General features: G+C 41.2%; 2 protein-coding genes across 2 annotated transcripts in view; one reads left to right on the top strand and one right to left on the bottom strand.

Annotated features, from left to right (window-relative positions):
* Nucleotides 1–938: 938 nt before the first annotated feature.
* On the top strand, nucleotides 939–12451 carry LOC113407470 (uncharacterized protein C1orf146 homolog). Its single transcript, XM_026656036.2, has 7 exons — nucleotides 939–983; nucleotides 1152–1182; nucleotides 1948–2075; nucleotides 3796–3889; nucleotides 5387–5555; nucleotides 10250–10328; nucleotides 11893–12451. The coding sequence occupies exons 1-7, from the start codon at nucleotides 939–941 to the stop codon at nucleotides 12010–12012; spliced, it is 666 nt and encodes a 221-aa protein (XP_026511821.1). The 3' UTR covers nucleotides 12013–12451.
* Nucleotides 12452–12503: 52 nt separating this feature from the next.
* Nucleotides 12504–26385, bottom strand: part of LOC113407359 (glomulin-like) — a 37182-nt gene continuing 23300 nt past the window's right edge. Inside the window, exons 14-18 of the mRNA XM_026655769.2 lie at nucleotides 25571–25680; nucleotides 21537–21600; nucleotides 15165–15288; nucleotides 13438–13520; nucleotides 12504–13282 (exon numbers count right to left, since the gene is read on the bottom strand). Of these exons, the coding sequence (XP_026511554.1) occupies nucleotides 13187–13282; nucleotides 13438–13520; nucleotides 15165–15288; nucleotides 21537–21600; nucleotides 25571–25680 (477 nt within the window). The 3' untranslated portion in view covers nucleotides 12504–13186. The remainder of the gene's footprint in view (nucleotides 13283–13437; nucleotides 13521–15164; nucleotides 15289–21536; nucleotides 21601–25570; nucleotides 25681–26385) is intronic.

The raw sequence follows: 26385 nt of genomic DNA, 5'->3' as shown, positions 1-26385 counted from the left end.
GATTATCTTCCTGGTGATAAAATAATTGCAGTTTATTTGCTTTTTCTTTTGAACTTCCTGAATCCCAGAGAGACGTTGGGTTTGAATTGGGGCATGTCACCTGAGAGGAAAGTCTCAAGTTACTCCATGACTTGGTCCAGGGACCAGTGGCTGTGGTACCAAAAGGAGGAAGAGCCCTCAAACACAGGCCCAAATTCTGCCTGCTACATTTCCACTCACTTCAGTAGCAGCCATGAAGCCAGGCCTTTCAAAAGGGCAGAATTAGTTAGGTCATAACCTGAGGGGCTAGAAGGCTCAAAATTCCAGTTAATCCCTTTCTTCCTCTGCCTCCCCTTGGCAGACCTGTGAGCTGGCTCTTGCTCAAACAGTGGGCCTACAGCACTGTGGTGGTAATGCTGCACCGACTCATCTGACGCCTCTGCACATGGAGTGCCAGCCAATCTCGAGCTGCCTTAGACATCCAAGTCCCGCCTTCCGAGTGCCTTCTGACAGGCAAAGTGTTGGGGGGAGGGGTGGCTAGGAGGCCTCACAGGGGTCTGTGGTCTGTGCCTTGTTGTGTTCTTTAAAATAGAAGACCTGAGGGTGGCCTCTAACTGGGAAAGGTAGAAACATCCCCAAAGGTAGCCTAATACCAGTCCTCACATGGGACCGGGTTGAGCTTACACACAGCTTTACAAAACAGGCCTCACAACCCTCCTGTGAGGTAGAGCAACAGCCTCATCCCCTTTTCACAGGTGGGAGCTGAGGCACAAAGCAGTTCAGTAACTGGCAAAAGTATCACAGCAGATTGATGGCAGCGCTAGGCTGGAGGATTCAGGGCTTTCTGATGTGGCTGCCTAGGCCCCTCAGCCTCCTCCCAGCTACATAAATTTACCCTGGATGAAGAGGGCATGGTCTATTAAATGGGCCAGACCTAGACATACCTTTCAAAAATACAAATGCGAACAACAAGGAGAAGGGTGATGGGTCAGCTCAGAAGCTTAGCAAGCTGCACTGTGCTACAGGGAGACCTGAGGTAACATCTTCAAAAGCACCTATGTGAAAATGGCCCCAAATGGCAAAACTGTCTTTTGAAAATGGGATTTCGGTTCCTAACTAATGTAGGCACTTTTGAAAAAATTATCCACTGAATCATTTAATGATGGTCTCACTCCCTGTTGTCATGTGAAGGAAGCACACTTAGCCCTGCTACACTCCCTGCTGTGTAATTATTTTATAAAACATCAGGAAATCCTAAATTCTAAGCCAGGCTCTGCCAGCATTTCACTGGGACTTTTGCCAAGTCAATGAACCTCTCCATAGGTTTTGGAAGGAAACTGGATTGTTAGAAACACTGCTGACATGTTCCAAAGCAGAGTTCTCTTTAGTCTTTCTCACCTCAGCCATTTGAATGGTAGGACAGTTGTAACAAGAAAACTGCCATAGATGCAACAGATTCCTTTGGGAACAATATTTACAGTGTTTATTAACAACCACACTTGGGCAGATACAGAATATTTATATGACTTGTAAGAACATTTCTCCAAAACAGTAATACACTAGTATGATATATATTTTTTTAAATTATTAGTTCAAAGCTAAGGATTGTGAAATCTTTGGGCAGGTGGCCCCGACACAGACTTTATACATGACCTTGGGCAACTCAGCTGATCTCTCTGTGCTTCAGCTCCCAATAATCTGCTTGTAGCTCTTTCTTCCACCCATGGTCTGCCTCGTGGATTTAGAGCTTAAGCTCTTCAGAGCAGGAACTATCTCTTCTCCTGTGTTTGTAAAATGCCCAGGCACTGTGGCTCTGATTTCAGTTGGGGTCTTTAGGCACCTTTGGTGCCTTGACCAAGCACCATTAATGAGTGTCCTTTATTACAGCTATGTTCTCTTCAGTTGGTGGCTGACATTTCTGTTCTCTCTCTCTCTCTCTCTCTCTCTCTGTTGCTAGTTTTCTTTAAGGTTTTTTGGAAAGTTTTACCAGAGATTTCATTGCAGAAGTATTAATGACCCCTGTGACAATGGCAGAAAATGGTGGGCAGGAAAAGGCAAGATGGATCACAACAGTTATCATGAGTTCAGCTCTCCAGGTACTGCATACCAGTTATTGGTGAACTGCATAGGCACTGGCTTCATGGATGCTCTGAGGCTGGAGCACCCACTCAGCGGCAGCACCCCTAATCAGCTCCTTCCCCTCCCTGCAGCGCCTCCCACCCTCTGGCAGCCATGCCAATCAGCGCCTCCCCCTGCTGCCCAGCGCCTCCCGCCTGCCATGATCAGCTCAGGAAGCGCTGGGAGGGGAGGGGGAGAAGTAGAGTGACCAGATGTCCCAATTTTATACGGACAGTCCCAATATTCAGGGCTTTTTCTGATATAGGCGCCTATTACCCCCCCACACTCTGTCCAGATTTTTCACACTTGCTATCTGGTCATCCTAAGGAGGAGTGAGGGCAGGGCATGCGTGAGGGTGGGGGCACAACGAAGTGAGAAGAGGTGGAGCGGGGGGATGGGGGCAGAGTGAGGGTAGGAGGAGGCAGGGTGGGGTGGGGCTTTGGGGGAACAGGTGGAGCACCCCCCGACACATTAGAAAATTGGCACCTCTGGTCAACTGCAGCAACTGATTCACTAATATTGAACCAACTGTCAAGTATTTCCAAGATTTTATAACAGGAAAATATTTTATGCAATGCTAAAGTATATAATAGATACAGGAAAATGTGTATCACTTACCTGGTAAACCTGCTGCTACCATAGACCTACCTTTTTCTTCATGTTTTTTCTTATTCTGCTATTTCCCTTCATGTTTGGTACCAGTTTAGTATTCCTGCCACCTGCTGTTGTGAGTTAAATGTTTTCCTAACCCATGTCTTTCTTTTTATATTGCATTGATACTACTATATGGATTTCTTTTTTTCCAGCTTATCAATGTAAGTCATTCCAGCAAGGATGTTGTCGTCTTCTAGATTCCCCCCTGAAGATTTTATCTCTTCCATTATACAGTATTAATACTTTGGATAGATTACAGTAATAAGTTATGAGATTCAAATATGGGTGCACAATTTTTGTTTTAAAATTCAGACTCTTGAGGAGACCGAAGTCTGATTTGAGCATGTTAAAGTCACAGTCCAGAATGTGTGTGATTGTTCGAGATATTTTTTTCTAGAACACTAGAAAATTCAACCTGCAGGTTGAAAAATATGTACAAGTCCACCCCATTCTTCAGATGACATTGTTGCATGGTGTCGTCATCTTGCTTTCCTAAGCAGTTTGTATTCTGCCATGAAGCTCCCATGGTAAGGATGTTGTCCAGAGCAGTCTTTTCTGATCTATCTGTCCTTCAAGTCAAATGCTGACATCCTTATTGATTCATTCAAACCAGCCTACTTAATTGCAGGCAAACAAACATCTAGTGTGTACATTTCTACTGTCTGCAAATCTTCCTTCTGTGCATTACTTTTTAAAAACAAAGATTTGACTGTAAAATGTTGTTTGCGAAGTTTCCTTGTGTATTATGCAAGTGTTTCCTGTGAAAAAATGAATGTAGACAGGCTGGAAGAGGTAAAAAAAAATTAGAAGTTTGTCACCCCATTATTTCATACCTAAATCATTGTTGCAGCTATGCAAATATTTCATATTCTCATCAATTATGCAAAAGTTCAATTAAAATGTTTAAAATCATTACTGCTACTGGAGTAAAAATATTTTCTAAACTAAGGTACTCAAGACCTTTTAACAGTCAGACTCTGTTTTAAGAGTCCAGTTGATATGATTGCAAGCATGTTTTAAAATACATTTTTTACATTTATTTAGAGTCATGAAGTTTCAGAATCTCTACAGAGGCAACACCACAGAGTTCGATATTCAGATTCGGTGGAAAATGGATCCATGATTTTTTCTCTTTCTGGTACAGTAAATTGAATTGCAGTACATATTTCTTAAAGAACTCGCCAGAAATTCTAATGGGGTATAGGAGCAGATCCTCTTGCAGTAGCACAGAGTAGACCTAAGAACCTGTACAAAAGCTGCATTGCAGAAATGTCATACAATTTGGAATATTGGATGTGAAAGTGCCAAAGTATTTTCTTTTTCAAGAGGCCAACATTAGAAAAGAGTGGAAGTGAGGAGAGGAGGGGCTGTGAATAGAAATCAGATACTAGTTATTGCATTAAAGTGCAGTTGTAGTCTGAAAAGTGTCTATATAAAATGTCATCTTGCTTGACAGAACAGCTCCTTATGTATACCTAATGACTTTTGTGATTTAAAAAAAAAAATCTGCAGTTATTTAATCTTATAAGCTTTACTGAAGCCATTCATCTTAGAGTGACTGAGTTGGATTCTATTCCTTCTGTGCATTAATCAAGCTGTTTACTGAATCCCAGTCACACCTGCATGAATCTAGCTGAGACAATATCACTGCACAAATATCACTAAAGCATAATTTAGCCAGCAGAACCTTTACTACTGGTGACGATGTGTGAAAAGAAAACCAGCTTGACCTTAATCTTCTAAGTCAAATTTGCTGAGCTGGCAGTTACAAAAAAAAATTTCTCTGTAAAATGAGCCGATTTGACCAGGAAATCACTGAGGCAACAAACATGAAACCCCATATTACTATTTCTACAGTTGCTTTTCAGAATAGAACAGCACTTTAAACCACTAAAGTGACATTTAGGCAAAATAGTTCTGCTTATTCTGAATCTGAACCCTTTCTTTGCCATCAACATTGCATGAGGCATGAATAAGTTTCCACCACACCCGTCTAACCTGAGCTGCTCTTTCCATGTCCTGCACGTTGCTAAGTCTCAGAAGTTTCCCTGTCTGAGGACTGTTTGACAAAGGGATTCTTTCAGTTGGTCCCTTTTGCTTGTTCCTTCAGGTGCCCAATGGCACATCTGCCATTGCAGATGCTCTGTCTTTGTTCTTAAGCTGTTCCCCACATATTTCTAGCTTCTTTTCTTCATAACTTTAGAGATAAAGGTTTGTTGAAGTCTGACTCATCTTGGCAATTGTTATAAATTCATCCCATTAAATACCTAGAATTTGTCTGTATCGTTTGTGGATTTCAAGATTTCCCATCCATATGTTAATATGGAAATAACATTTAAGTTGAAAACTTGTAGTTTGGTCTTAAATTGTAGATTTTCGATGACCAAATCTTAAACTGGTGACTGCAGCTGCTGCTGTTCAATTTGTGACATTATTTCCTTCTGGCCATCCCCATTGGCTTGCACATTACTGCCAAGGTATGTGAATTGACTCACATTTTATATTCCTTTGCCTTCTAAAGTAATGCTTGAGTTGGGAGTTCTGCTTATTGATGACTTAGTAGTTACAAGACTAAACCTCATTACTAGCTTGAAGTAACAAACTGAGCTTACATTGTAATCAATTTCTTCTCTAGGCATTGCATTTCTATTGGCAGACACACAAGACTTATTTAAGACAGGAGGAGAACTGTTTTTAGGCAGAACTGAGAAGTTCATAAACGTTCATCGGAATAGTTTTTTGCTTTTGTCAGCTGCCTTGCATGGACCAAAAGAATGGGATTTAATGTTCAGGATTCAGAAAAGGTATGTCTTTAATGGGACCAGTATTTTTATTACTAAAGAATAATGAGATGCAATATTAATGAATATTTACACAAAGGTCCTATATACAGATTTTCAAAGGTCCTGCCAAGCTGGACACTTGCCAGACTGCTGTGAGGTGATCCAACGGCTGAATCTTCAGGTGTTTTAAGCCTCCAGAGTCTCAACAGAGCCAAGGCATTGTCTCTGTCTTGGGGTTCCTAGGCACATGCTCAGGGTTCAGACCCTCGGTCTAGTATCCCCCTCTTGAGAGCTGCAACCTCACAGCTCATTACCCAGTCCTTAGAAACAGTGCTAAGCAGGAGCAGATTTACCATGAAACAAGCCGTGCGGTGGCCCCCAAAATGCAGGACAAATCTCATCTGACAACCTCCCCCTGAGTCCCAGCCAGTGGCACAGCAGGGCTCAGGCAGGCAGGCTGCCTGCATGCCGTGGCCGGTGGCCCACGCTGCTCCCCGAAGCGGCTGGCTGCTGGCACGTCTCTGTGCACCCCTGCTGGGGGGGGAGGCAGTGCCGTGTGCTGCCCCTGCCAGCACACAGAGACCCGCTGCTGCCCTCCCCCCAAAGGGGCGCACAGAGACGTGCCAGCAGCAGGGCTAAGGCGGCTCCCTGCCTGCTCTGCCTCCTGCCCTCTACACCGCGCTGCTCCCGGAAGCAGCGGCCCTACGGCCCCGGGGTGGGTGTGTGTGTGTGTGTGTGTGTGTGTGTGTCCGCGTGCTGCCCCTGCCCTAAGCGCCAACTCCACAGCTCCCATTGCCCAGGAACTACAGCCAATGGGAGCTGCACGGGCGGCGCCTGAGGGCAGCGGTCCACGGAGAGCCCCTGCTCCCGCCCCAAACCAATGAGCCGCTGCCAAAGGAGTGTGCGCGCCAGTCGCTTTGGGAGCCGCGCCGCCCCCCTCCAACACCCTAACCCCCTGCCCCATCTCAGAGCTCGCACCCAAACTTTCTCCCAGCGTCTGATCCCTCAACCCTCCCACACCCAAAGCCCCAGCCCAGAGCCCGCACCCAGCACCCAAACTCCCTCCCAAAGCCCGACCCCTGCACCCCAACCAACTTTATTTTCATTTACTTCCCATTACTTATAAGATAGGAGGAGGATGAAGGAAAAAAAGAATAAAAAACGGGGGGAGGGGAATAAGAGAATGTTCTTTTTCTTGGCTGGGTTCCAAGGGGGCCCCCCGAAAATGAAGCTGCGCACAGGGACCCACTAACTCTAAATCCGCCATTGGTGCTAAGCCCTTAGACTTTCACCCAGAATTTAAATTCACCCCATCCCAGAACTTTAGCTGTGTGGGTCTCCTAGGCCTACAGTGTAACACATAAAACACACAGACACTTTGCACAGGATTCTAACACCATTGCTTTTTACCTAATCACACGAGAAATACTCACCTCTGTTCACAAATAATAAACCGTATATGCATTTCCCTGTCTGTTTCCTCACCACTCCAGAGCACTCTTTGGGCTGGGGTCGGAGTTGTCAGGGGCATCCAGAATCCTTCTGCTGTAATGCATGGCTTGCATTCTGAAATATGGACCCTTCTCTCACCTAGGCTAATCCATCCCCTTCCTCTTGCCTGCGTGTCTTCACCCACTATGGTTTTTAAAGGCTGCCCTCAACACTTTGGCTTCTTCATCCTGTATTTTGGAATTTCCCACTCTCCAAATGCCAGACGCACACACCCCCAACCCCCCCCTCCCTCCCCCCAAAAAAGTGAGGGAAGTTGGAGAACTAGTTTCTCCTAGTATGCAGTAACTCCTTTGTTCTTCCCAGGTAAGACCTATTCAGATGCTGATAGTCCTTAACAATCTGCTCTTAGGCCTGGTCTACACTAACCCCCCAAGTCGAAGTAAGGTACGCAACTTCAGCTACGTGAATAACGTAGCTGAAGTCGACATACCTTAGTTCAAACTTACCGCGGTTCAGACGCGGTCCACACGCGGCAGGCAGGCTCCCCGTCGACTCCGCGGTACTCCTCTCGCCGAGCTGGAGTACCGCAGTCGACGGCGAGCACTTCCTGGTTCGACTTATCGCGTCCAGACCAGACGCGATAAGTCGAACCCAGAACTTTGATCCCCAGCCGCCGAACTAGCGGCTGGGTGTAGACCAGCCCTTATTCTTGGTCTGGATATACAGACCTAGAGGCCTTCCATGATACAGCAATTTTACATAGTAACAACTTCATAATATCAACCAGAATTCATAAGTGCTACAGACAGATTTCTAAAATAGTCACACAGGTGAATTTGATTTTGCTTATCTAGTGGAAAATTAGCCAGAGGCTAATGTTTGTAACATTGGCTTGTCTTATTAATAGAGAATGTGCAAAACAATGCTATCAATTATTTTGACATATCACAGTCAACTTGACAGCATGGGACACTCTTGAAAGCATGACAAGTAACACTTTCTTCAATCACTTCAATAATATATTTAGTGATTCTTTTTTCTAGGCTTGTAATACTGACTGGAAAATTTTGCTATTTTTCTTTAATTTCTAAAAACCCACAACTTTCTCCTGTAACAAGTCTTGTCTGCATAAAGAAATATTTAACAAATGTTTGTTCACCAGTTTTTAAAACTTCTTACCTATAGTCACAAGGAGGGTCACAGGAGCCGTAAGTATCTGAACAGCTGGCTACTTATTTGGATTAAACCTTTGATTATTCTAAAGCATTCTCATCCCATGTCACCCTAATTCTTCACATTTAGGCCATGTCTACGCTACCACTTACGTTGGCTAAACTTATGTCACTCGGGGGTGGGAAAAAACACCTTCCTGAGCAACATAAGTTTCGCCAGCATAAGTGGTAGTGTGCATAGCGCTATGTTGGTGGGACAGCCTCTTCTGCTGACATAGCTGCTGCTGCTTGTTGTGGGTGGTCTAATTATGTCAACAGGAGAGCTCTCTCCCGTCAGCACAGAGAGGCTACACAAGAGATCTTACAGCAGTACAGTTGCATCGGTGGGTACAGCTGTGCTGCTGTAAGGTCTCTAGTGTAGACATAGTCCCTAAAGTATTTTAGCACTATTCTGGAAAGCAAAATCTGTGCAAGTGTTTCTAGAAGTTTAGGTTTCTAAACCTTCTTGCCTCCATTTCACTGCTAAGTTCCAGCTTGAGTAACTAAAACCTATTATAGACCCTGCTGTAAAGATGTCATTGGATGAAGTGGTGGATTGAGAGGGGGGAAATAGTAAAGTCCCATTTATCCCCAGAATAGATATTGCAGACAGAAGCAGTGCAAATTTCCCTGCCTCTTCATAAACTTTTGTGTGTTTAAAGGGAATTTTTTATCAGGATTATCCTCTTGTTTTGTGTATAACTGACAGGTAGCACGATCTGTCTGGATAGTGCGGTAACAAGGTATGGGAGTTTAGATTTAGACCTATTCCTTTTGCTCAGTGTTTTCGGACACTTGACTGTAATCTACCACCATCCTCAACAAATCCACTTGGCTACTGGCATTTTGAGAGTTAAAACTAATTCTGCAAATGGCATGGCAAAGCAGTGCTTACAGTCTCAATCCTTCCTGCGCACATAAATGCTGAAGGAGCTTGGTCTCAAGCAAAGTGGAATAGGGCTTGGGACTCTGTCCCTAAGCATTCCAGAGAAAGAAGGGAGCTTCTCTCCTGTAACACCCCATAAAAATACAGGAAGAGGAGGTGCTGTGGAGGGGGGGTGAGAGGGGTGTAAGAATAGTGTCAACCCTCCATTTGCCTTAAAAAAACAAACAAACAAAAAAACACACCACAACAAAATAATCCCAAAAACACTCTGCATGCACTGGTGGGGAGTGTAGGAAATAGGATTGGAAAATTTCTTACTGATAATTTGCTTTCTGGTAGCAATGTCTCCCACAATTCTGGACATCTGGGCTGCTCTCCTCTCTGCAGCTCACAGAGGCAGATCAGTGTTTTGGCGCCACATGGTCTGGACACACATCCTGTGCTTCTGCTTGCTGCCAGATAAATTATTCCCAAACTGTAAAACTTGCATATCATCATTAACAAATGTTCCAGAGATAATGAAGTACTTATGTACATTAGACCAAGGACAACAGTCATATGGTAACAAGACCCCTACCAGGATGGGTAGAATTGTGGGAGATGCTGCTAGCAGGAAGGGAATTATTGGTAAGAAATTTTCTGTTCTGCAGCACAGCATCTCCTACAATTCTGGATGTCTGGGAAACAGTGAGATGTAGCGATAGTAGGAAAAAGTTTGGTAGGAAAGAAGTGCAGAGGAGCAAGCAGGGAGATGCTGCAGTGAAAGCTCAGGGACAGTTAAACCCCCCAGAGGTTAACTGACCCAGGGAGAAAGAGGAATGCTGAGGAGGGAGAACACTGCTCCCCACTGCCCAAAAAACTGGGTAGAAAAGTTAAAATAGAAGTTGTAAGGGCAGGAGGCAAAGAAACTGCCACTGTCTGCTGCTGTGGAGGCAGAGAATCTGGCAGCAAGCAGGAGCAGAAGGGATATGGCCAGACCATGTGGTGCCAAAACACTGCCTCCATGAGATGCACAGAGAGGACAGCAGCCCAGACGTCCAGAATTGTGGGAAATGCTTGGATGGAGAAATATTATTTGGATAATGTGAGAAGGGTTTTTCAGCCTTAAGCTGTCATGTACTGTAAATATATATTTTAAATGTAACCATGGTTATTCTGATGTGCAGATTCCTGGGCAGTAATTTACGAGTAATTCCAGTTCATAACACTGCTGAAACTGTTAAACTCATGCTAACTATAGCCAAGGTAAGTCTTGTGGTATATATTAACAAATATTACCCATGAACGTTTTTTTTTTAAATACATTAATAAAAACAATGAATTATAAAAAAAAAATTTGTCCTTAACTGAGCTTGTAGCTTACTGTTACATTGATCAGAGTCCCAACAATAACTACTGTTCTAAGAACGCAAGCCGAAGACTGATGTTGTAGTTCAAATGTTTGTTTCAAACTATTATCAAAAATAGCTTTAAAAGGTCTTATTAGCATGTATAAAGATGAATGACAGAGCTCTAGGGCCTAATTCTGCTCTCATTTGCCACTGTAAATCAGGAGTGACTCCATTCATTTATTAGTGTAAAACTAGTATGAAATCAAAATCAGGCTGTAAATATTGAAGGTCTTCTTAAAGTAAATTATTAACCTAAAGACTATAGCAGCTTGTGGACTTCAATCAATAATAGATTTACTTGTATAAATCTATTCTATAGACTAGCAACTACAACAGAGCCGTTTGTGTTCTTTATATCTGTGCAACTGCCACACATCCTACATGCTTAAGTAAACAAGAATTTTCTTTGAAAAGATTAATGCATATGCAGAAGTTATTTAATGATTTTTCTACAGAAATGCTGAGTCAACGTTAATTATACTAGTATGAACAGCACTCCAATAATGTACCAAAAATAAAAGGAAGAGCACAAACCAGATATTAGTTTGCATTTTATCTTTTTCATAAGTGGTCACCGTATAAAAAATTAGCATTTACCAAGTTACAATATTCTGGCATAAGATACTGCAATTATTTTCTATTCTAGAGTCTATAAAACAACTGTGGCATCTCATGTACTACAGTGTGACAACTATTAAATGTTGACATCTTAATAGTAACCACTGTACGTCAGACCTCTAGCTTTTTGTGAAATCTGTTCTGTACCATATCCTAATTCAGTGTTAAATAAAATTAGGCGTACTGCTATACATTTTGAAGCTCTCCTGCACTTGATCTGCACTAATGTCCCAATGACTTCAATGGGAGTTCCATGTAAAGGATGTTAGCATGAGGCCCAGATCTATTTATGGCCATTAAAATATAGTTCTAAATCTTAAGGCCAGAGCCTGGCCCCTGCAGGGGTCAACTTGCACTAGTTTGCCAGTGCAAAACAGCCTCAAGACTCCCCCATCTGGGGAACCCCAGCTGGAGTACAACATGCATAATGACTGCTGTTTCACTCCTCCCTGTCCCCAGTGCAGGAGGGGTAGCCAGGGAGCAACAATATTTAGCCAATCCTTGGCAGCTGTAACAACCTCTTGTGGGATGTTATTAGAATATGAACAAAGCAGTCCCACAGCTGCTTTAAGTTGTGCTTTAGGATCAGCCTGGCACCCCAATGCAGCTTACCCTGTTACCTTTGTTTCTCTCTCACCCCCAGATATCCAGTTTAGAGAATCTGGTCTCAGTCTCTTTGTAATTTCCAGTTGTACTATATTAAGAGTAAATGATTCAGTATTTCTTTACCCAAACTATCTAATTCTCTTTTAATCAAAATATTTGTAAGTAGTGTCACATATTTCTTTTTTCCTTTTAAGATCACCTGCAAACCACACATAGACAACATTCGCTACAGAATGCTAATGGCAAAAGCCCAGATCATAGACCAGAGTCCAGTTTGGAAAATGCTTCACAAGATCCAGTTGGATTGTAACTAACTTAGTACCAATTAGATTTATTCAAAACTTCTGGAGTTACATTTCTAAACAAAATACAAATGCTTTTCTTGTCTGTTCAAAAAAAATACAGCAACTGTACAAAAAATGGTCAGCTTAAAAATATTTGTGTATATAATTAATGCATTAAATGAAAATTTACATAACATTTATTGTGATATTCAGTGTTATATAGTGTGAGTTATACCAAATTTGCTAACTTAGAGAAAAGTTACGGGATTTTTTTTTATGTTTTGTTTTTACAATTTGGGCAATTTAAATAAAACCATCATTAAAAAGCAAGTGCCTTACCTTCAGCTTGATTGCAAAGTGATCTGTGATTTTCCAAAACATTTAAACACCTCTTTGGGAGATTCTTCATAGTTAGGGAGGATAAGAATAATCAAAATGATCCTAGAGTAGATTCCCCCAAGTCCATATATTTTAGACCATATTACGCATTACCAACTTATGCACTGAATTGCATTCTCGTTTCTCTTTACAAAATATATGCTTACTGTCTTGTTTATGTATATTACCTTTCACTGGGGAAAGTTCTAAACTTATCTTGTTTTGTCCTGGAGGTGTTTTTTGAAGCATGGCTTCCCCTTGTCCTCAAATCCCTATGCTCAGATCTCCAGTATGGATAGTCCTGATTTACAGTCAGTCTTTATTAATCTAGAAGTATGGTTGGCAATATTAATTGCAGTAATAATACCTAGTATTTACACATCTGTGGAGCTCAAAACTTTCCAAACATCATTATTGGGTTCTAGGTAATGCAAACATAAGGCTATTTCTACACACCAAAAACATCCTCTCGTCTCCAAAGGTTAATAAAATATAATTATCTTATGCCAAGCAGATGCAATTTCCAAACTCTAGCAAAACTTCAGCTAACTCAATGAGAGGGTAGCTTGGGATATTTTGTTGAAATTAGTACATTGTCTATCTCCACTAATCAGATTCTACAGTAAAGACATGTAATAAGACACGTAAAGAACAGCAGTTGCAAGTATTCTAGCAGCCTTTTATAAATAATTCTTCAACAGACTTGTTTAAAGCTTGATAATGTCTCTTTCAAGTAAAGTCATAATGACCAACGTCTTAATGTACTGCAAGCGTTAAAAACCCACTAGGATTTAGGACACCAAGTGCTTCATTTGACCACCAATATTTATGTTATGGTTTTTATTTTCACTTCGATGAGTTCTTCTACTCGGGCCAGAACACTTTCTATTAAATCAAATGTGAAAAGAGCTGAATGTAGAACCTGAAATGTCAAGAAAAATTCATGTTATTTATATTAGCACAATGACATTTTTTTTCCAGTCAGCTCTAAATGTACACTTGCCTTCAGGTAAAAAAAATCCCCCAAACAACTGTCTAAATGCATTTGCATAACTTTGGAAAAAGGTATGAACTCACCTGAAGCTGCATTTCAGTGGTCATGTTAGGCATCTTTTCCCCACCAACTGTTACAGAACAAACTGCTTTAGAATTGTGAGATTCTGCAGCAAAAGAAAAGAACATATTATAGAGCAGCAGGATGTTCCATCTAATTTTTAAATTAACATCTTCATTCTATTACAGTTATAAATTCTAAATTGTTAAATGTGTGTATCTAGTGATTGGTCAAGAGCTAAGAATGGAGGATGTTGAATTCTAACAGAATGTAGACCTGAGGTGGCTCCTATAGCTTCAGTTTTCCATATGGCAGGTCACTGCATTACTAAGCTATTGGGCTGTCCTTTATAGTACGTGTTGCATATGAACAATTACTAGATGGGTTTCAAAAGATAAATCTTGTACTATAGTAAAATAGCAAGAGGTCTATTATATTGCAGTACAAGACAATTTTATGAAGCTGCAAGTCACATAAAATCGAAAAATGCAAGAGTTCCCACAGCACAATCCTGTCATCCATTTTTAATACAACAAACTTTCTTTGAATAATGGATAGTTACACATGTAAAAAGATGGCAGGAGAAAGTCCGATGCCATGATTTAATTTATCTACCACTTAGATATTAATTTTATTGTTTAAGCAAAGGCTGCTAGCTTCTCCATATTTAATCCATGCGCCCTTCTTGGTTTGCATTGCTTCTGAAGGCTGCAAGGGCAGTTCTGGAAACTGAGGAAAATAGTATCTCTTTTTAAACTTAATACTTGTAACTTACCAGAACAATGAAGTCTTACAGTATCCTGGTAATGGTTTAGTTTTACTATCCTATTGATATTATGGGTGAGATCTTCACCCCCACTCTGACCAGGTGAAAGGGTCAGAGAGGCAAAAAGGTGCTCTCAAAAGCCTCAGATTCAGCTGAGGGAAGATTCCCTTGGTGTAGGAACTAAGGAAGACAACCACAGGCTGCCTTCAGAGGAACCTCTCATGAGTCCTCCTCTAGAGGGCATACGGGGGTGAGACCATAACACTTCTGAGGTTCTGGGCAGCACTGCAGGCCATGGGCAGCCCTGCAGGCCACAGCCAGGGCTGTCTAAATTGCTTCAGAGGCCATGGAGTAGCACAAGCTCAGAAGTGTGCATAGGGGGCTCAAAACCATGTTGAGTCCCACTCCTATTGGGCCTCAGAGAGGTCCAGCACAGAATCTTACCCTGTGTGTCAAATATAACAAAAACATAAAATGTAATATTTCAGGACTTAAGATTGTATCTAATAGTTCACATACCTGCTCTACCACTCAAAAATACTTTAAAGCATGAACACTAAGCCAGAAGTAGCAGTGCAGAGCAATTTTTGAATGTCCACATGACATCACTCATGTTGAAACAATACCGAATCACATATTTTTCTGTTAGCTTCCATAAGGCTTACATGTATGTGCACTTGGAAGTGAACAGACCCTGAGTAATGGCTACTTTTGGTAAATAGTCCATATTGGATGAAAAACTGAAGAAACCCTAGTAATGAAAACAAAGCCCTCAGATTTGGCTTCTGACCCCTATAATATTGTGAAAGTAGTTCCTAATGACAAATATGGTATCTACAGGGTTGTTGTGTGGTCATTTCAAACCCAGCATATTTCAAATAATTCTATCTAAAATACAACCTACATAGTGTTCACGAACACTCATTTTTCTCACACAATTTCCACATCTAAAGGACACAAATGATAATAATGGAGACAACCAACCTCGTCTATTTTCCTTTTTACTCTTTATTTCTGCTTCATAATGTGCTTTTGACATATTAAGTCCTGTGTGCAAAGGCTTTAAGAAATTTTGCTCAATCTTGTTAAGTTCAGTCCATATACCAGTCTGTTCAAATTGGAAAAGAGAAAATGTGAGAAATGAGTTTTTTTGCTAAGCCTTAGAACACAGTTTCCGTCCTAACTATTTTTACAACACAAACTGCTGATCCAGGAAGGAAAAGGATTTACTCATCCCGTTGTGCTGACCTGCACGTTTAAGCTGTTGAATCCCCCTAACTTCCTTTGCCTTCCTATAGCAGCATTTACGTTCCTTATAAACCAGAGGTGAAATTATTCTCAAAACTGGGCCGTTAGCACTGCACTACTAAGACAGAATTACATCATATGCTACATTCTGTTATGAAAGAAAATGTAGCTGACCTAAATAAACAAGTACTGAAGTCTGTAGCAAGCTTCAGATAAACTAAAACAGAGTCTTTTACTGGAAATAATACAATCAGCACAGCATTCCTTGTTTTATTTTTGCTATTTCTGTATTCATGTTAATTGCATTATCAAAATTTTCAAGAGAAAACTGAAGTCTTAAAACTGCTGGATAAGAGGAAGGTTGAGCTTTTGGCATGTAGGTTGAGGATTATAGCACATGGGGAAGGTGCATATTCTTTCATTCCCTCTTGCAGGCTAAGTTGGAAGTGACTTGATATTTTTGTGGGGGGTGAAGAAGGCTTAGGGCTTGTCTACGCTACCTGCTGGATCGGCAGGCAGCGATTGATCCATCCAGCAGGGGTCGATTTATCGCAGCTAGTATAGACACGATAAATCGACCGCTGAGCGCTCTCCCGTCGACTCCGGTACTCCACCAGAACGAGGAGAGCAAGCGGAGTTGACGGGAGAGTGTCAGCTGTCGATTTAGTGCAGTGAAGACACCGCAATAAGTAGATCTAAGTACGTCGACTTCAGCTATGCTATTCACGTAGCTGAAGTTGCGCATCTTAGATCAACCCCATGTGATAGTGTAGACAAGCCCTTGGACTCCTATTTCCCCATCCCAGCTTCCCTGCTAGTAATTCCAACAATAGATAAGCACTATACTTGTAGGTTTCTGCTAAAATGATCAGCAATGAAATAATTAATGTTGCTATTTAAATTATACCTAGATTTCAGAGTTAACAACCTATTAAGATGATTGGAGTAGTTCAACCTCTCTTATCCTGACTGCTTCAGGTGATCTCTCTGCACATTCAGGTAGACAACATTTCTTGTTAACATTTGGAAGGTTATCTTTGTTGGAAATAATTTACTTAAGGCTTGGAAATTCCCTTTCCCTCCCCCACATTTTTAAAGCAAAAGCTCAGATTCTGTGGCATATTTCATGTACCTGGGCAGGGGGCCTTGTTTCTATTGCATCTAGTATGAGGTGCTTTATGGACAAGTAATTAGACATGGGACCTGCCCCAAAGACTTACATTCTAAGTTCTATCACAATGGATCTGGCTATCTGTATGTGTAAAAGTCTGATCTGCTCACTTTTTCCTATTTGTACTCCTGTTGCCACTGCAGAAGCAACACAGCTAAGAAAATATGCTATATACTAATCTAATTCAAACATGAACAGAATTATTAGCTAAGTACCCACTACAAAGCCAGATTCTGCCATAAGCTAACACCTGTGAAACTGCTTTGTGGGTGCACTGATTATGCTGGACATTGTACAAACAATCCCTATCCCGAAGGGTTTGCAATCTAAAGACAAACAGCTGAAGGGCAGGAGATGGGGATACAACTAGGGTGACCAGATGTCCCGATTTTATAGGGACAGTCCCAATTTTTGGGTCTTTTTCTTATATAGGCTCCTATTACCCCCCACCCCTGTCCCAATTTTTCACATTTGCTGTATGGTCACCCTAGATACAACATACTGTACTAGCAAATGAACATGGTGATGAATTGGGACAGCTCTGTTAGTAACATGTATTGTAAATAGTTGGATTGTTGTTTTTTTGTTTAAGGTAGCTAAGGGCATAATCTGACTTGTAGAATCTATTCCTGATGTTGCATGAGCCAGAAAAAAAGTCTATTTGGTTATCAAATCCAGGTGGCATATCAAAATCAGCTGGTAGGGAAAAAAGTTTTTATGGTAAACTTAGCAAATTGGATGCTGAAGTCATTGAGAAAAACATGAAAAATTACAATTGGGGCTGGTCAAGACTTTTCTTTCAAAATCTTTTTTTGACAGAACTTGTTTTTTTGACTAGACAATTTTTCACAAGGTGTCTACTTGCCATAGAAAATTGACTTTGGGTCAAAAAAAAATGAATTTACAAAAACTGAAAAATTTTGATTAAGAAATGCTGCCACAGTACCTCATGGGAATTGTAGTTCAGGTTCCTCATGTCCCCATTCTTTTCTATGGGATGGGTTCCCCAGCTGGACTACATCTCCAATGATACACCATGATTAAGTTCTAATTGCACACAAAGTCTGCCTCACTTACACCTATATAACTCCAAATTCTGTAACTGATAGCAGAATTTGAATATAATAGCGTGTAACTGAAGGCCAAATATGGTCTGAAGAATGGTGGTGATACAGGACCCATAAGCTACAGAACTATAATGTTCTCAAAGATCCCTTCCCCAACCACATTAAAGTGATAAATATTTACAAACTAACTTCCGATTACAATTTTTTGCCTGTGAATAGTATATACTGGGGTACTGGTATGTAGATTTTGGTGAAACCACTAATGTATGAATAGTGAAACCAATGGAATTTCTTAAAAGGTCATTGGGAAGTGCTCAGACCAGTACCCACTCATGCCAGAGTCCCCATGTCTCAACTGAACACTAACAAATACATATCTGGAATCAGTCTGGCTCACTTGTGGGCTAGAATTGTTAAAATAGGTATTAGAATTATAATAATGTGTTTAGACTTTATTGAATGCTTGTGGGTTGCTGCATGCATTAATCTCACTTATAACATCTGTATCCCATACTGTCAGGTAATGTTTGAGTACCTGTATTGTAAGCCTCAGTGACTGTGCAAATCACCAGATAGGGAGAGAGATGTTAATTAGTGTGAAGGGCTTATCATCAAGAGAAGGCATTACGTCCTTCCCAACACGCAAGGTCAGTCAACACCAGACAAACTATTGTGGCATGTTAAAAGGGACAAAAGATGTTGTTCTGCTCTCCCCTTCGCCCGTCTGCCGTGAAGATGATTCATGCCAGTGGATTCCTCCTATCAGCTGAGTTTGCAACTCAGAGCACATGGAAAGAGTGGGATAAAAATTCCTAACAAGGAGGAGCTGATTATCTATATGCTGCTTGAATTCTGGGGTGGGGGTGGGAGGCAAAGTGTTTCTAGGTAAAAGCAAAAGATCCCCAGCTGCTTAGCCTGGGTTAGTCCTAAACGACATACAAAATTTGCTGATTACAGAAGCTTGTATTACCTTTTGAAACTTAGGATCGTAACTCATTTGTGTATATGTTTACCTGCTTTAACCTTGTAAATAACTCTCTGGTTTCTTCTTCCTATTTTATAAATCTTTATATAGTTTGGCTACAGCGTTGTCTTTGGTGTGAGAGCTAAGCTGCAATTGACGTGGGGTAAGTGACTGGTCCTTTGGGACTTGGAGTAACCTGAATATTTCTGTGATTCTTGGTGTAAGGGACCATCTATCACAAAAGTAGGCTCACCTGGGTGGTGAGACAGATCAGAGTAACAGAGGGCAATATCCGTGACTCCATATTAAGGCTATTATTGTGCCTGAGTAGTTTATACTTGGTAATCTGTAGATGAAATCTAAGCATAGAACTCAAAACTAATTTGGGGTTTGTGCCTTGGTTCCTAACAGTCCGCCTGAGGCTGGCAATAATATTCTTGAATCACTACAGGCAGCATTACAGTCATGTTCCTTCAATGGAACTAATTTAGAATCTGCAAGGTGACTAATGAACTTTCCCCAACTTTAGGTTCCTATATAAAGGGCATTAAGAAACAAGGGAAACCAGGAAAACTAGCTTGAAGGGAAGGTGTAATTATATTAGGAATAGTTTTTAAAATAAAGCCTTTACTATGAGACCTGGTTGATGATAAAAGCTGTTGAATTGTATGAATTACAGGAATGTTGGTGTCTGGGGAAAAGAGTCAGTAGGATTTGCCTTTGTTATGGGGATAAGTGGCCTTTTCAGTACTGGAGTGCAGTAAGAAAATTAAACATGTAAAATTCCAATGGCTCTTCAGTCTTCAATACTGTAGCTAAACTGTGCAGGCTATGGAACTTAAAGAAATCATAGTTCAGCTGCTCAGAAATGCAACCTGACGTTAAGCCAGTTGTGAAATTTAAATATAAATTGCTTCCTCGGCTATCTAAGAACATTTGTCCATCTAGATGGGAGTGATTGCATACAAAAACAAATCAATGAGTCATAAAACAGTACACTGAAAAGCTGTTACAGCAGTTGAATGATAAGCATGGTCCGGGCTGATCTGAAATAGCATAGCCAATAACAAATATTGGTGACTGCTTCAGATGAGAGAGAGAAAAATAAATCACGGGCCTGCTGATAAAGCTGAACAATTCATCACATTTTCGACATTGTAAAATCTTGCTTTAAAATGAAGTTGAGTAAAAACTTCTACCACTTATATAAAATTATAAACAGCCAAAATCATGCACCTCTCTCTATGCTGTGTTTCTGCCTTTCCGGCTATTGGCTAGGAGCTGTTAAAGCTTAAAGAGAACATATAAAAAAAATTGTTTGACAATTCCAACCTACACCCTAGGTTATTAACACTGATATGGCTATAAAATACTTTACCATTTATGCTGTTTTCTTATTTTTTTCCATTTCAGTTAGGACAGTACAATAGGCTGGAGGGTTTCACTTGTTTATAGTAACAATTTCTGGATTATTAGCATTCAAACATTAAAGCATGAGAGAAATGGGGGAAATGTATGGATTCCCTGCTTATACATATTTAAGACATAGTGTTCAGTCTGAAATTGCAGTGTAAGGTAGTTTAGTAAATGATCTTCATGCATGAAACATTCTAAGCTATATCTGGTAAAACAATGAAGTAGCCAGCCAGAAAAAGGTACAGGGTATGCAAAAAAGAGAGGTCAATATAAGAGCAAAGGTATGGATTAAACACAGACTATAGCTGTCAGAAAAACTGATGTGGAAACTCTGCCCACAGCCAGAGCAACAAAGCTATCTGCAAAATCAGAATGGCATACAATCTTAAGTGTGTTGCCCTTAGGAGGAAAGAATGTACTGTTTTTTCCCTCTTAGAGAGAACAGAATTTATCCTAAGAAAGTAGTTCAATAAAACACATTTGCCAGGAGCAATTACAGCACTACGAGCTAGTCCTATTTCCCTCCCAACCCATTTTTGCCAAAATATCATCTGCTTTGTTTGAAAATCTTCGTCTTGACATGGCGAGTTGGGATTTCACAGCATGGTATATTATGCAAAATATATTAACACTGCTGCAGGGTCTCGGTGAACTGAGAAAGTACCAGGAAGCTATTTCATATTGTTTTAGTTGGGGGATTCGGAAACCCGAGAAGAATAAATAACTCTTTCATTACAAGTGTTTGGTTTTTTTAATTTATATCTATTGTTTAAGATGTTCTGTATTTTTGCTAATTTGGGACAGGCATATCAATTCTTCAATAATGCAGATCTTACTGAGAAGCACTGATTTGGCTTGAATACCCAGGGGAGTTATTGACATTTACCAAAAATGCAATTTCAGAAGGGGTTGGAAATACAGGATTTTTTTTTTTTACGTTTTAAAAACAAAAGCTATTCAATGCAGAGCTGTCAAAATGCTTAGGGAGACACCCTGACACTAAAATAAATTCTCTTCTTGTATACTATGCCACTTAAAGCTAAATGATAAAGAGGTTTCCTTGAATAATGAAGCAATTCTAAAACTTTAAAGGTTTGTAGAGAGATCCCATCTAAAAAGCTTTACAATGCTTGGCGGAAGTGAGCCCTTCCTAGGCATCTGTATACAAGTAAAAGTATATTTACTCTTTTTGGAATACTAGATATAGCCTTTATTTTATGGTGATATCATCTGGAATTACAGGTGCTGACCTGGATTTCTGGTGGAGGTAGAACAACACTAGAATAAACTTGCTGAAAAAAATAGTCAGTGAGAAAGCATTTAATTTTCCCCAGTATAAAACTTCAAAATTCTCTGAACACCATTAACAGAAACATTCTCACTGGATATTGAATAAAGACTTTTTTTGCAGCAGCAGCTAACTGTCATGAACTTGCACAGCTATTGTTTTTAAACTGAAAAGATTGATTTAAAAAGCTATCATCACTTACTTGATTGTCGTATTCGTTATCCTTAATGACTAAATATCTCAATAGATTTAGTGAGGCCATAATCCTATGAATTAGAAATGTACAATTCATCACTTAGAGTGCAGATTTACATTAAATTTAACAGTAATTTAATTTGTTTAAGAACCACACATCCTGAAAAAACACCAACTGGTATAAAACACAGCAGCCCATCTGTTTAGTAATACAGGTCAACCTAGTGCATCTCTCTAGCATCTTCCCATTGACTAGAAACTAATTCAAAGGCTCTGTGTTGATATTCAAAGCCCTTCATGGGATGGCCCAATGAAACCTTCCCACAAGAAGGACATAAGCAAAAGAAAAAAGAAGCACTATCCTTCTCCTCCTTCCAACTCTCCTAAGTGGCTTGAACACTCTTGAAGCAAGCAGTTTTTCTCCAAATTCCTCTGGAATTGAACGTCTCAGTACTGACTACCTTGACTCCTCTCGGGTTCAGATTCCAGTAACACCTTCAAGGCCTGAAAGGGGATCTGCTGTTGAGACTACTGGCAATCATTCATGCTTTTCTACTGCTTGATTACCTATACCAATTTCTCTAGTCACAATCCAGAATCACCTTGGGGTACCCTTTGACCCCTTCAGAGCTGAATCTGGAAGATGACCTGCTTAAATCTTGAGACTCAGTCAACTTCCCTCACCTCAGACCCAGAAATTATGGAAGGATCTCAGAGGGTCCTCTTCAGCAGTCCATGTGGCCCTATGTACAGGACTCCATGAAAGTCCTGCAGGAGGCTGAGATACCAGCTCTGGCACAGACCTCAGTACCAGTATCTGTTCCAACATGGTGCCCTCCCTCAGCACTGATACCCTTATAGGCATCTATTCCTCATCTGGTGCCAACACAAGCCTCCCTTGCCAGCAATGATACCAGCACTGCAAAGACCTGTCTCTAGCTGAGAAATGGGATGAGACTCCTTCAGAGGACCCATATGAGTCCCCTTTGGAGAACTTATGTAGCTCTTCACCTTCCCGGGAAGAAGAACATGAAGGCAGACTTGCTCAGCAAAAGGCTTCCAGATCAACACAAGTGCTGCTTGAAACCAATGGGGGCGAGCCCAAGTATTTCACAGATGGAGACAACCAGAATAGACCACTGTGTGTCAAACAAACACCAAATGCCAAGTACACACAAAGACAAAAGTCCTCTTAGATTTGTTCCTAGTATGTGTCTCCCTCCAATTCCCCTGATACCAAGTGTTATAAAGATGAGGTTGGACAGAGCCAACATCCTATTAATAGCCTCAACGGGACCTCATAGTCACTGGCAGCCACATCTTCTGCAGCTGGCCAGAGAACCACTGTACTTGTTGCCTCGGCTTCCAAACCTCCTATCTCAACAGTAAGGAAGGATTCTGCATTCCAACCCAGAGACATTTCACCTGCAGCCTGGAGGATAACCTGCTGACTAATATAAGGGTTCACACCATTCTCTTACAATCCACAAAGGGCTCCACCCTGCTATAAACAAAACTGGAAACTGTTTTCTATCTGGGACACTAGTAAATAAGTGACTCCATCCTGAGCTTGGGCCCATGCAATCCTAGAGTACTTTATAAACTTTAAGTCTCAGGACTTAGGCTTAGCCTCCCTAAAGGACCATATGGCAGCAATATCTGCTCATCACAATTACATTAAGGAGAATCTTATCTTCCATACTAAGGTCTCCAGATTTCTTAAGGACATGGTAACTAAATTCTCCCAATTAGGGAGCCCCTGCCTTTATGGGACCTAAATCTTGACCCAACAAAGCTGACAGGCCCTCATTATGAGCTTCTTGGGCAAGTCCCTCTCACACGCTTAGTGATTAAAACAGCCTTCCTAATAGAAATTACATCTGCTAGGAGGGTGAGTGAGCTTAGTGCTTTGAACATTCCACCTTATACTCTGGTCCACAAGGACAAAGTCACCATGAAGCCCCATACCAGTTTCATGCTTAAGGTTGTCTCAGATTTCCACCTATCTCCATGTATTTCCCTCCTCATGTTCTTCACCAGACCTCATTCCTACCCTTGGGAAGCCCACCTAGATGTAAAGTCCACTCAGTTTTTACCTGGAAAAAGACCAAACTCTTTAGAAAACCCCTTAAGTTATCTGAAATATAAGGAAAGAGATGCCAGGGAGAACCCACTACGGCACAGATACTCACATACAGTTATGTCCCACCTAGGAAACCCCCTGGTTTAAAGACCCATTCTGCAAGAGTCACCACAGCATCAGTAGCGTGCCTTAGGCAGGTTCCTCTGGTAGAGATAAGTAAAGTAGCAATTTGGGAGTTCTGTGCTAGACCCACTCCTTCAACTGAGCATCGTGCTCTGATGGCCAGTTTGGGAAAGCCGAGCTCCAGTCCATATTTAGCTAAGAACTCCATGTCCACCCTCCACCTCCTGGAGCACTCCTTATTAGTTTATCACAAATGGGAAAACAGACTCTCTCGAAGAAAAAAAGGTTACTTTTGTTCTTCAAGAATTCTCTGCACTCACACTACCTGCCCAACTTCTCCTCTGCCTCAGATTTCTATATAATGTCTGAGGTTAGGGAGAAGAAATTGAGACTGCTGGGGGATGATGCACTTCCTTATATACAGTAGGGCAATGACATCACCCTCACACAAGCTCTCTTGTGTTGAAGGAGCATCGTTCAAGGTAGTTCTGCAGCTCGATGCCAGGGCACCACATCTCAGAAAAGGGCTAGCACAGAGGTGACACTTGAAGAATAACAGTTACTAGTAAGTAACCTCTTATTGTTAGTTTCAACTTAATACAGTCATGACATTTTCTACAGCAATGCTGCACTCCACTGAAAGGGAAGTGTCATAGGAGGACTGGTCCTTTAAAAAAGGAAGAGGCCAGTACACCTGTGACTAGTCAGCTGACTCCAATTAGGCTTAAAAGAGGGTGCCCAGGCCCTACGGGGGAGGTCCCTGAAGGAAGAGCCAAGGAAAAGCTGCGTGAGGGGAAACTGAAAAAGTCAGAAGGGGCAGGTGAGAGTTGCCTAAGCACAGAAGAAAGACAGGAGCAGCAGAGAGTTGTTCGAGGGCAAGAGCTCAAGGAGTGCAGTAACCATGAGCTGCTGGTGATGAGTTCTCAGGAAAACTGTTGAGGATGGGCTAGAGCTGGGGAACCCTGCTGAGTTGCAAAAAGGCTTGTGCAGTGGCCCCTAGGAAGATGGGAAGGACCAGCATGGTCAGTGAAAGCTGAGATCAGAAACAAGAGAGGGACTGTTCCTTGAACAGGACAGATGTGGGACTCACAGGCCAGGAGGCCTGAGGAGCGTAACACTGCAGGGAGACCTTGGCAGAAGAGTCAAGTGGAGGGCTGTTGGCGGAGCCCAAGAACAAAAGATTGTTCTTAGAGGGAGGTTCCTCTGAACAGGGGTAGGATTCACAAGGAAGGAGGCCTGGGTGGAGTAAAGCACTGCAGGGAGCCCTCTTGCAGGAGACCTGACTTGGGAGCTACTGGAAAAGACCTGAGAGTTCCAAGACCTGCTTTTCACCCACAGGTAGATGGCCTGGACAGTGGGCCCCTGGAGCAGGGGTTAAAGGAACTGAGGAAGAGTAGTTAATGCCTCTCAGGTGATTAGGGAAGGGTGACCTTTAAAGGGGATTGAAGAGATGCTTCATTGTAACCTTGTTTTACTTTGGGATTTTGAGAAGAAATGTTTTACTAGCAGGTGTCTGACTTTTTATATCAACAAAAGGGTTTGAATTTACCACTAAAGGAGACAATATTCCTTTGCATGGATGGATTCCAAGGTGAAACTGAGGTAGACGTGCATCACAGGGAGGAACTAGTTTATTTAACTAATAATTTTCATCTCTGGTTCTAAAATTCTGAGACAAACTGATACTCTCCTCCTAGATTAAGTGCAACTAAGCAAGTGACTGCTGCATATTTTGTCATTAAATAAAAATATAGGCAATCTTCAAATTTTATTATACACACACACACACACACACACACAGATTTAGATTTACTCTAGTTCTGATTACATCTCACCTATCTGAGTTTTGGAGAAGATCTGTTTCAGCCCCTTCAGGAAGCAACAGCACTAAATCTAGAAGAGAAACCAGCTGGGGTCCAGTAAACCACTTACTGTCATTTGCTTTCTGAAAAGCAATAGAGAAAAAGAGAGAAAAAGTTTAAATTCACACTTTGCTTAATCATCTAGTATAACAATATGGCCACTGGGCAGTGTCTGAAAATGAGGAAATCATTTTACGGAAAAAAGATGTATACAGATTACCATAAAATGATCAAAATATACTAATCTTTTCAAGATCAGACATTTCCACTCCAAGCTATCCATTCTATTCTTATCTGAACCATCAGACTCTCTTCCCAGCCCCACCTAACCGCACCATTCTTTGAGTCTGTTAATATGATCTTTAAATCAACTGGCTCAGCCACTGTTGAGCAATGTTAGGCACTCTCTCCATCACATGGTTCAAGTATGCTGCTATCGCAGGACTTATAGCTCCTAACAAATTAAGTTGGGGACTAGGACTAGGACCAGGAATCAAACCCATATCTCCTACACGACTGGAACAGCACTAGGCCAGACCCAGAAACTCTTTAAATTTAAAGCAAAAAGACATTAATGCAATGTTACAACTGAGATTTTAAATACATAAACCAGAAATTCAAAGTTATGGTTCCTATGAAACTAACTTGACCCCCTTGCACGAAGTATTTTGTCTTATTATATTTAATACAAATTTTACTGTGTGTAATGTGGCAGCCTTATGGGTGGGTATGAATGGCTTTGAATTTTTTTTTTTTTTTTTTTTTTTTTTTTTTGTTTTTTTTTTTTT

Source organism: Terrapene carolina, unplaced genomic scaffold, assembly GCF_002925995.2.
Source record: "Terrapene carolina triunguis isolate 2854851 unplaced genomic scaffold, T_m_triunguis-2.0 Scaffold211, whole genome shotgun sequence".
Classification (NCBI taxonomy): domain Eukaryota; kingdom Metazoa; phylum Chordata; order Testudines; family Emydidae; genus Terrapene; species Terrapene triunguis.
This window is presented reverse-complemented; position numbering and strand designations above follow the sequence as displayed.